This window comes from Chanodichthys erythropterus, chromosome 7 (assembly GCF_024489055.1).
Source record: "Chanodichthys erythropterus isolate Z2021 chromosome 7, ASM2448905v1, whole genome shotgun sequence".
In the NCBI taxonomy this organism is placed as follows: Eukaryota; Metazoa; Chordata; class Actinopteri; order Cypriniformes; family Xenocyprididae; genus Chanodichthys; species Chanodichthys erythropterus.
In genome coordinates, this window is record NC_090227.1 from 2,079,533 (window position 1) to 2,091,993 (window position 12,461).

At 36.4% G+C, this 12,461-nt stretch overlaps 2 protein-coding genes across 2 annotated transcripts in view; one reads left to right on the forward strand and one right to left on the reverse strand.

Moving 5' to 3' along the window:
* LOC137023041 (uncharacterized) overlaps window positions 1–4,297 on the reverse strand; it is a 39,275-nt gene extending 34,978 nt beyond the window's left edge. The window contains exon 1 of the mRNA XM_067389582.1: window positions 4,155–4,297. Within this exon, the coding sequence (XP_067245683.1) occupies window positions 4,155–4,188 (34 nt within the window). The 5' untranslated portion in view covers window positions 4,189–4,297. The remainder of the gene's footprint in view (window positions 1–4,154) is intronic.
* LOC137023039 (uncharacterized) overlaps window positions 1–12,461 on the forward strand; it is a 69,171-nt gene that overhangs the window by 10,140 nt on the left and 46,570 nt on the right. The window lies entirely within an intron of this gene.

Consider the following 12,461-nt stretch of genomic DNA (forward strand, 5'->3'; position numbering starts at 1 on the left):
TTACACATCACTAACCAAACCTAAAAAAAGAAACATTTACAGTGGGTTTAGAAATACATTTTCAAACAGTTTTATTGCTGTGGTGTTTTTTTTTTCAGCATGGGATAGTGCATAGTGCATTGTACTATGCACTATCCTCCTTTTTATACCATAGCTGAAAATGGACAGTTATGAACTCCACATATCTTGCAAAAGTCATTTTAATACCCTCCATCTCACTTCCCAGTATTCCAGCCCAAATCATCACCCGCCAGCTCCTTGCTGACGTCACAGTCTTGTTGCAACGTGGTGGCCATTCACCAATCCATCCATTTAGACCATCCATTGTAGTACAGCATTAGTCAGTGAATAAAACTATTTAAACATGAGTCTTCATGTATTTCTAAACCCACTGTAAATGTTTCTCTTTGTGAGGTTTGGTTTGGAGTGGCTGAAATGCACCTTTACGCACAACTGCCAGCCTGCATGGAGAGCTTCTCAAGACTCCAGAGACACCAGCAGCTTCAAATACCTGTTTCCTGCTCAACACTGGCTTTTTTTAAAGCTGCCCTTTTAATACAATCATTTTTTTTATATAGGAACTTTCAACGCTATCTCACGACCAATTCGTACTTATTCTACGAGGTGGCTATTTCGTATAAATTCATACGACCTCACTCGTGCGAATGATTTGTCTAAACCTCAGTGACGGTTAGGTTTAGGGGCGGGGTTTGGGGTAGGTCATTCGTATGAATTCATACGAATTTGTCAACTCGTAAAATACGTACGATTTAGCAAAAAACGTATGAATTAGTACGAGTGAGGTCGTATGAATTCATACGATTTAGCCACCTCGTAAAATACGTACGAATTGCCGTGAGATCGGGTTGGAACTTTCCTCAATAAGCCTTTATCTGACTGAGTTCTGCTGTGCTATAAATCACTCACAAATCTTATGATAATTCGATAATCTCCATTCAGTTTCACACAATATTAGTTGTTTTCATGCTTTTCATCTTCAGAAAGATCTTTCTTCCTCCCCATATTGCATGAGAACTGTGACTTGCTTAATAATGTGGAACAGCCTCTAAGTAGGGTTTCCATAGATCTGGCAAATTATTTTTGTCTGAGATTGGTACCAGTTATCTAAAAAGACATGGATAAATAAACAAAAAAACATTTTCTTAGAAAAACTAAAATCTGAATGTTTATTGTACAGAAATCTTACTGATTTGTCTCTTGCATAATAATTTGGAACGCAGTGTATATACAGTCTGTGCTGTGGGTGTTTTAAATAGAAGTGCGCACATTTACTCACGCGATCAGCTGGTGATCTGGTGATCAAAATAAAGCTCAAGGAGTTATCTTTTAAATAAATAAATAAGATAAATAAGTAGGCTACAAAAGTGTTGTAATTTCCTATACTGTTGTGTAAAGTAACTAATAAAAATTTAGATTTATTTTAGAGTGCATTTGTTACAATATATGGAATTTACTGTCATGAATAATTATATAATATCAAAATATTATTATATTATTATTTTATTAATAATTGTTTGGCATCCTAAAACGCAATGTAGACTGAGACTTTATATCACAACTAAAAATATGTTTGAACCCTCTTTCATGTCCAGGTACAAGTTAATGTTGTTTCTTTGGTCAATTTGCACACTGTATGGGCTTAAGCTCTTAAGTTTTGAGCTCTCAAAGTGCACCAGATTGATGCATTTAACCTTAAAATGTACAAAATTTTCCCCCGGACCCCCCTAGAGGAGATACACCCAACAAACTTTTACAAATTACAATCCCAAATAATGTACATTTTCTGAAACAACAATACTACAGCAAAAGCACCTTTCACGTCAGTAAAGCTGTTTACAGAAAATTAAAATGTCATTGGACAAATATAAATTTGGGCTAAGCCCCGGATGTTTACAATGTCTGGCTCTGCCCCTGCCACTGTATGTATATATATATTAAAATTATATTACTGTAATATAAAATTATGTAAGTTTCTGCATCACTTTAAAATGTTCTCTGTACTTTTGTTTAAAGTTTGTGCCAAATCACATGAATGTGATAAGCAAGCGTACAGCCACACATGTCACACAGTGCAGAGGCACACACTTCCATTTGAAACTGAGAAAGATGGAGATAATGACAGAAAGGAAACATAGTGCGGCGTGGCGCTACTTTTAGATTGTAGAAAAAAATGCAGCTGCCAAGATATATCTCTTAAGAGCACTAAAGAAATGTGAGAATGTAGGAAAATACTATTAGGAAGTGTTCTTTACAAAGTGTACTCAAAAACATTACTATATTTTTTCATGTAAGTGTACAGCGAAAAGGGGTTTGGGCGTTTCTGAACATTGCTGTCAGGAAGCCTTAATAGTTGAACATGTAGAAAGTTGAAGAAAGTGCAAAATTTTATTTTATTCATATTTATGTTGTAATAAATTATTTTATTGTTATTTAATCAGCCTGCACACTTTAACAATGATGGAAACCAACAATTGTGAGGTAAAACCTCTACTTAAATAAAAAACGGTAAATGTTTTGGTCATGTTGTGACCTTTCTCAATGCCAAAAAACCCCCACTGTTAGAGTGTGTGGGCTTTTTGGTTTACACATCTCATTTGGACGATGTTTTGAGGTGCGGTAAGTCGCTGGATATTCTTCAACAATACTTAGTGGTACAAACACTTTTATTTAATTGCGCTCAAAGATGCTTTTGTGATTTGTTATTAATGGCCAGCGTGTGTCATGTAGATTTGATTTGCCCTTAAGTGTAACGATCTCTTGTTTAAAAAATGAACGTTTAAATCACACCCATTTAAGGAATAATCAGTATAGGTATTATTAGTATTATTAAAATTAAAAAAAAAAAACAACAAAAAAAAAACATCTGTATCATATAGTTTCAAAAAAGTTTTTTTTTGTAGGACACATTTCTCAATATTTAAGTCACTTTTCAAAACTCTTCAAACAATTCTCCTAACCAACTTTCAGCTTGGCACAGGAGTTACATTTCACAATCAAAAGCAATAAATCTACCAAAATATCTCACTCATGTCTCAGATCAAGTCATTCTTCCAGAACACTAACAAAGGTTATCAACCAACAAAGACACTCGACACTAACCATATAATGGGGAATGATAACAGCAGACTGTCATTTATTATATTTTATAGCAGTCTGTGTAAGGCCTCTCCTTCCCCTTCAGACAATCAAGAACACTTGCAAGCTCCTCTCTTCGGCACAACGGTCATGACCACCACCACCAAAAAACAAACAACCAAAACAAAAACAACCTAACAAGACTTAGTTTAACACACACACACACACACACACACACACACACACTAGCTAATCTAATTAAAATCTAATTGTTCATTGTTTGTTCATATTACTTAACAGTCCATTATGTATTAGTCAATAGTAATTTGAACATTTACTAAGACTAATACATGCTGTAAAATTATTGTTAGTTCATATTAATTAACTGTTAACAAATTAAACCTTATTGTAAAACCAACAAGCCATTTTTTTAGAGTAGCAAAGTGCAAATTACTGAGTGAAATACAGGCACAGATTTTGACAGTGTATTAATTATTTAACTTTTAAAATGTCAAATTATGTATTAAACATTTTGTTTAGATTAGGCTACTTCGTTTACTACGAGGTGTTTTATTATCAATACAAGAAAATGTCACTGAACTTTAACCCAGTTCAACCAAACTCACCCCGGTAAACCCTGTGAAATGATAAAACGGTAACTTAAGTGTCTTTAAAACAGGAAAGAAAAAGGAATATACTCAGGCTATATTAGGCCTATATTATGTGCGACACGCACGCGCCTATCTAACGGTCCACCTCCCTGCGCCTCCTCCAGTTCAGCGATCTCTTTTTAAAGAAACATTTTAGTTTAGTTACATGAGACTTTCACTGCCACCATAATGCAACATTGTTTTTATGTATCCCGCAAGCCACTGACATTGATATTCATTCATGAATTGGTTTTAAAACAACAAACAAATAAACTTAAATCAGCTGAAAGTGAAAGTAAATTTGGAGGCTACTTGATGATATGCTATGTAGAATATAATAGCCTACAATAAGACATTAAAGACTAAAAGGTAAATGTCAGAAAAAAATATAAAAAAAGTTTAGCAAACCTCTTGAAAACATTGCGACAGAATTGATGTGCATTCATCAAAAATCACGTTCATAATCCTTTAAGCTCTTCAGATATGACTGACTGAAACATGCGTTTCACTTAACATGTCCTGTACGCAGGGGCAGTGGCGTAACTATGTTTTAAAATGTGGGTGGGACAGGAATGTGTATGTGGGGGGTGGGGTATTGTAATTGTATTACAATAATATGATATTAAAACTAATATGATAGTTTCTTCCTTACATTTACTATAATACAACATGTCTCAAGAGTATGTATATTAGTTAATAAATATGTAGATCCGCTGTTTAAAATAGATTGTCCTGATGGACTAGAGATAATATTTTCGTTTAGCATGCAAGAGATTCTGGGTTCGAATCCAACCATGTATGATTTTTTTTTTTTTCTCCATTAAAACCACAGATGTTCGTCAGTGATTGTATATCAAGAGCAGCGACACGTTTATGTGTATTTTGTTTTGTGATTCGACGTAACGAATAGAGAGTCTCTGCAACAGTTAAGCGATAGATTGAAGCGCTCGTCCGTGTGAACACTGCGCAGTGTGCACAAGCGCCAAGAGAACACTGTTGCGCCTCTGATAACAGCGACAACGAGCACTCAACATGATTTCAAAAACAACACATCCCAGCGCCAGATCGCCTATTATTAACACAAATTGATAATCAACTAGAGGTGTTTCTTTTGTATTAGATATCCGCGAGATGCCGCGAGGTGATTCAAAAAGTGGTGGGGACAATATCGACCCTTTCAAAAAGTGGTGGGGACATGTCCCACCCGCAAATTACGCCGCAGGGGCGTAGTTTGTGTGTGGGGGGTAACCCCCAGTAGATCAGATGAAAAATATGTAGAATTAATTTTGAAGCAATAATTTCGTTTCTATTCAAATATGAGTTTGTCTTAATAAATTAGAGAAAAAAAAATACTCCCCATTGAACCGATTGGTAAAGTCCAAACAATGCGTGTCGCACTTTCACCAAAACAACGCGAGTGGCGCTCTAATGTTTGAATGAGAGAGTAGGGTAGCTCAAAAAATGAAGAGAACCGTTGCCCAGCCGACTATATTAAACTGCTGGTCAAAGAGAGACGTTAAAAAGAATGAAGCATGTACTGAGAAGGAGGTATGAGGTACACTCCGCATATATTTTATCTAGCTAATCCATTGCAATTCAGCCATAACTGTGTAACTGCAACAAGTTACCAAAACAGCCGTCTGTTTTGTTAGTTCATGTTTTAATAGTGTGTATTTATCAATGACAAAAGTATTCACATCGGTGTTTGTTTTCTTCCTAAATGAATCTGACTTTTGAATGAATTGGCTTAATGAACGATTTAAGTGACTGACTCAATAAAAAAGCGAATCGCTGCCGCCTACTGGCGGTTTCAATATTTAACATAATTTCTTTCTTTTTAGAATCACAATTATGTTAGAATTTGATGAATGATTATACATACATTTCATAAAGTTATGATAGATTATTATTTTTTTAAATAATAAGTTCCCATTTCTTCTTCTTTTACCCATATATGACCAGTTTCTGTAGTTCACGGAAATGTCGCTACATTGTGTTTGATGTTGCTCTGATCTGTTAACTGTTTGTCAAAGAAAAAAAGACATGCCAGGACTATGCTTCCTGTCTTCATCTAACATACGTAAGAATTTGCTGATTTGAATTATTTTTTAAAGAGTTTTTCCCCCTCTGTGCGTATGCATTTTTTTTTTTTTGTTTGTGCAAAAATAAATAGGCTACTGACTAACCTATAGGCCTTCTTTATTTTGATATACTATATTCTTTTTTAGAAAACTGATCGTTATTCAGTGCGTTTTCATATTTGGGGTCAAATTTAGATAGATAGATAGATAGATAGATAGATAGATAGATAGATAGATAGATAGATAGATAGATAGATAGATAGATAGATAGATAGATAGATAGATAGATAGATAGAGCAAATTTCACTGTCACTGTTGTTGTTCAAAATTAACAAGTCAAGTCGAGTCTATACATCACCAATCCTTCTTCCAAAACGTGTTATGTCTTACCCTGATTCACTATGGTAAGCCTGTCATAAGTGTTTATATTTTAGACTGGGTGGGATGGTTTTCGCGGAAAACTGTATATACATCACTCGCCCGTGAGTGTCTCATCATATCCGTAAATGTGAGAGACTCGAGGCCGGCGCGCCTCGCAGGTGATGCTCATTATCACTCGAGTCACCGGCCTCGCGCAGTTCCCTTACGGCTCTCGCCCGCCCTGCTCATCACAGCCGTGCTGTCATTGGTCCAAAGAGTTTCATTCCTTTGAGCCAAAAGATGTGCAGTTACACTGCGCTATTGAAAAAGGCTTCAGCAAGGAGGAAAAAAGGAGCTTTTCCCCATACGCAGTATGAGTGAAAGTATCGAAAGGGAACTGGCATGTTATGTTGCTTGTGGTCTCTGGTGAACACTGATATAAGGTTCTCTGTCATACATTTCCTCCGCCATGCTGAAAAAAACTTAGAACTTAAACTCTATCTGTGTGTGAGGTAATTTTATGCAGGCTCGAATTTCATCCGAGACTGCTTGTCTTCTTGTCCTTGCCCTTCCCCTTCCTTGTTCTTGTCCTTTTTCTCCACCTCCTCCTCCTCTCCCTCATTGACCTATTCCTTAGCTCTGTGGAGTCTGTTAACGCGTCGGCGCGTTTTGCAGGATTTTTTTCACATTGCAGCAAAACAGACATAAAATACTCCATCATTTCTTGTCATAGAGACACAAGTAATATATCAATTGAAACTATGGAATATCTTTTATTTTACTGTGTAAAAACACAATGTTGTGCTTTTTTGTAAAATAAAGAAAACTAACACGAAGCGTGATCTCTTGTCTCCCTCTGAACGAAGTCCAATCTGATAGTTCTCAGAAAATGAACTGTAATTTATGAATGCTAATGACAAAAAAATGACACTTATGTCTAAAGAAACGTTGAAATGTCAGGTTTTAAATCGTGCAAGTCAAATCGAAAACAAACATTCTGTGTTTGTTATCTATATGAAAAGAGAGCCATGTCAGAAGTCCGTGATTCAGCTCATTATTAATGTGGCCACGCCAACGGAGCCAGCGCTATTCAGAGGCAAATTCAGAGGCAATACTTGTATGCATTGTCTCAATTGTGTATTTATTGTCCTGAAAAGTGTTTATCTGGATGTTAAAGCCATGGTTAGCGATCTCTAGAAGACATGCCGTTAGTTCCTGGTTCCTTTTCTTCTTTATATGAATTTGTGGCTGCAGGCTGCAAGTATGAATTGAAAACACAGTATCCAGCACTCATAGTTATGACAATAAATATTGAATAAATATTACTCCTCAGTATAGAAAATTGACATAAATATATAAGAATCCATCAATATTTCTCCAAATGCGCATGCTTTTAAGCTAAAAGCATATATGAAATGCCATAGAGGTAACATAATTGTTCAGACACTTTGCATCACAGAAATACATGATATTTTAAAGAATATAATAGAATACCATTATTTTAAATTGAGCTGAGACATGATTACAGAGGGTTTTTTCACAGCCTACCTGACTGAAAGGCCTCATTAATATGCAAGTCATTTCAGGTCATTATTATGTGATTCTTTTGTCTTCTCAGGTGTAAATGACCCATTATTCATGATGATTCACACCTCCATGAATACAGTGTTCATAATTCTGAAGCAAAAACTCTAGTCTACAACCTCCAATACCCAGAAGTCTTGTCAATACAGATTTAATTTACTTTTTAACTTTTTGGCCTTATTTCAGTGACTTAAGATTTTGTTTTTTCAATAACCACACATAAACATTATTCCTTCAAAAACAAAAACATGTACTTACATGTTTCTCACATATTATGGTAGCCTAGTTTGTGCTGAATACAGTGTAATGACACTTGTGTCATTAATATGTTTATGAACAACTGAAAAAAGCACAAATGTCAGGGCATGTCAAAACTTCTCCTGGCCCCAAATCAGCCTCAGACTCCAGAGGGTTAATGTTTATTAATGAACTTATTAAACACTACATAACGATTAAACAATCATTATTTAATGTAAAGTAAAATGCTTATATATATTATTAAACTTTCAATTCATATGATCATTCACTTCTTGAAAATATACAAATGCCTTTAAACTTCAGTTCATATATTACCTAATGCACTTTTTTTTTTTTTTTTACATTTACAAATGCAAAAAAAAAGGTGTTTGGTAGCTATGAGTGATCCAGATTTTCAACAGGAAATTTTACAATATAAGAATGACTGCTCTTACTTTATATTAGATGTCTTAAACTATGTTCTGATGTCAAAATAATAATAATAATAATAATAGTAATTGTTAGGTACAATGTACTTATTGTGTTCATGTTCTATTACAAAACACTCTTGCTGCTATTGAGGTATGATTCAGGTAAGCTTAGGGACAGGTTTGGCTGTATGGGTAGGTTTAAAGGAACACTCCACTTTTTTTGAAAATAGGCTCATTTTCCAACTCCCCTAGAGTTAAACAGTTGAGTTTTACCGTTTTCGAATCCATTCAGCCGATCTCCGGTTCTGGCGGTACCACTTTTAGCATAGCTTAGCATAGTTCATTGAATCTGATTAGACCATTAGCATCGCGCTTAAAAATGACCAAAGAGTTTCGATATTTTTCCTATTTAAAACTTGACTCTTCTGTAGTTAAATTGTGTACTAAGACCGACGGAAAATAAAAAGTTGTGATTTTCTAGGCTGATATGGCTAGGAACTATACTCTCATTCAGGCGTAATAATCAAGGAACTTTGCTGCCGTTCCATGGCTGCAGCAGTGCAATGATATTACGCAGCGCCTGTGAGCCCCTGCTTGCACAGGGAACGTGTCTTGCAACCATGGAGACGTTTGTGAGAGACGCTGCATAATATCATTGCCCTTGCTGCAGCCATGGAACGGCAGCAAAGTTCCTTGATTATTACGCCTGAATGAGAGTATAGTTCCTAGGCATATCAGCCTAGAAAATCGCAACTTTTCATTTTCTGTCAGTCTTAGTACAAGATTTAACTACAGAAGAGTCAAGTTTTAAATAGGAAAAATATCGAAACTCTTTGGTCATTTTTAAGCGTGATGCTAAGGGTCTAATCAGATTCAATGAACTATGCTAAGCTATGCTAAAAGTGGTACCGCCAGAACCGGAGATTGGCTGAATGGATTCGAAAACGGTAAAACTCAACTGTTTAACTCTAGGGGAGTTGGAAAATGAGCCTATTTTCAAAAAAAGTGGAGTGTTCCTTTAAGGGTTGGTTAAGGGTACAGGGGTCCATTTGATTACTTTAAGGGAACATGGTTCAAAATGTTTATATTACATTGTTTTGATAAATGAACAAATATTTTTTTGAAAATTGTTTTATTTTCTCTTGTTGATGTATTATTCAAGGAATATCTTGTTTAAGGGTATATTATACTAAGGCCGGCTTCACAGACAGGGCTTAGATTAAACCAGGTTTAGACCTTAGTTTGATTAGGACATTTAAGTAGCTTTTATAAATGTGATTTAGAAAAAAAAAAAAAAAGGGGAAAAAAAAACATTACTGGTGTAATGGCAAGTTGGGACTAGGCTTAAGCCTTGTGTGTTAAACCAATTGTTGAGGAAATAAAAACGTTTAGCACCCAAAGTACAATTATGTGTTGTGTTATGTCTTTAGCTAAACTTAATTATAACCACCATTTACACAAGCATTGTTACAGTAGCTAAAAGTCCAATGCACAAAAATGCAGCCACTAAATAATTAATAGTAAACATTTATATTAATTTATAAATGATGAATAGTTTCAACTTTAGATTGGGTTGTCTTATTCTTAGTTTGTTTTAGTCATGTTTATTGTTTGTATTTCTGTTTGATTCAGTTTCCTTGTCATGTTCTAGTTTGACATTGATTCTAGCTTGTTAATTAGTTCTGATCTTTTCTGTTCCCTGCCGTTTAGTTTCTATGGTTACAGATTGATATAGTCCTTAGTTTAGGTGTGTATTGTTGAGTTACTTAATTTAGTCTCTATATATTCTCGTAGTTGCTCCTCTTTCTTTGTCTGGTGTTAGTCATGTTTAGTTGGTGCCTAATGCATGTTTTTGGATGGGACTGGATGACGAGTTATTTCAGTTCCTTTCTCCTGGTCATTGTTATATACCCTTAGTTGATTTCATTAATGATGTCCTCTGGCTAAATTGTTCTGGGGGACAAAAGAGGACAATATAAACCATTAAAGAGGACAATATAAACCATCATCCAGCCCCATTCAGAAAGCATCCCAAGCCTGTGTCCAAACCTTCCAAGGACTCTGCACCAGTAACTATCAGGACTGCCTATTCTACATTTCCAGGCTTTCACCAGCCCCAAAAGTCTGTGTCCAACAGTGCGGAAATAATGGCAAAGTTAGCGGACCCCTCTATCATTTCTGTTAGAGTGGCTCTAAGGGAGCTCTCCTTTCCTCAGTCATCGCGTCCAGGGTCCGCTCCAGTTCGTGAGTCCAGTCCAGAGTCTGTTCAAGCCTCTGAGCTCAGTCAAAGATCCATGTTAACCCCAGCCCAAAGGAGGAGGCTGAGGAAGAAGAAACAGTCTTCTGCATGTCCAACCCTTAAGCACAGTCCAGTGTCAGCTCCAGTCCCTGAGTACAGACTTGTTTTGGCTCTAGCCCTTGAGCGCAGTCCATTGTTGGCTCCATCTCCGGAGCACAGTCCAGTGTTGGCTCCAGCCCCTGAGCATAGTCCAGTGTCGGATCCAGCCCCTGAGCACAGTCCGGTGTTGGCTCCAGCTCCTGAGCACAGTCCAGTGTCGGCTCCACCCCCAGAGCTCAGCCCAGAGTCAAGCACTTTTTTTTTTTTTTTTTTTTCTAAAGTCCCTTGGACTGAGCTGTGTTGATGTAAGACTTGATTTTCCTGTTAGACAAAAACTGAGATCAAGCGCCCTGCAATAAAGCAATAAAACTCATCTGGAGAGAATACAGGTGTTGGTGTAGTAAAAATTTACAACCCTTTTGTTCTGGTCTGTGTATATAAGGTAAAATGCAAAGCAGTCATGTGGGATGGACTCAAACGCATTAGTAAACTCTGCACCCTCTGACTAAGGATCATAAATTGGCGAATGCCAAATTATGTCCGTGAGAATGCAGCCGGCCAATGCGAATTCTCTGAGCGATGATGGGTCCGTAATAAATGAATAATTGAGATTATGGGATACCCAGAATAATTAAATATTTAAATTAATACATAACAAATGATTAATTTCTTATTGGAAACACAACCTTAGAGTAATAATCATTTGAAACTGGAGTCAGATTAAACGAGTGAAATTAAGTGAACTTCACAGGGGCGCTGAAAAGACATACACGCGTTATCCTTTGGCCAGACCTTCGGATTCTATTTTTGGGCCGATGGGGGGTTTCTTACATTGGCCGTTCCCAAAGTTAAGGATCTGATCTGCTATGCTCCTAGTTCCCTTGTCCCGGATGCTGATCTTATCTTATCATTGTGGCCACTAGTCATTCCTGGCTGTACTGCCTTGGGCCAATGTGCAATCTGCACCTCCCTGGCTCCCTGAACTTCTAGCACCTCCATGGTTCCCTGTATAACTGCTGTTGTCCTGTAGGCTCGCTAGCCTTCCTGTATCACCCTGGTCATCTATCAAGTTACCTCGTTTAGTCTCTATTCTCTTAGTTGCTCCTCTTTATTTGTCTGTTGTCTCCTGTGATTATTTGCATCTCAGTTTGTGGATTAATGATTACCTTCCTTGAACTCTTGCCCCCTGTGCTTTTGTGAGTGAACTCTACATAGCAACACCCTGATATGGGTACTGATAAAACATGAACAAATAATTAATGATTGATTTGTAAAGATGTGTAAAAAGGGTGAATTCAGGTCATTTTTGGGACACTTTTGCCATTGAGATGACTGCCCATAAAAGTACAAAATGACAATGATAAATGTTTATAAACGTTTACAAATAATGAAAAATTTCAACTTTAGATCAGGTATTGCAAAAATATGAACAAGTAATTAATAAATGATTTGTAAAGATGTCTAAATGTTTGAAGTGCTTAAAATGACTAACTGAACTCTTTTTTTTTTCCCCCCACAACATATATAAATGTAAAAAAATGCATTAGGTAATAACTGAAGTTTAATGACATTTGTTAGCATTTTATTTACATTACATAATGATTAACTGACACAGGTCTGCCAGGTTCTCACCCCAGCCAATCACAGCATGCATTCTGAGTCTGCATTCCATAACATTATCAAG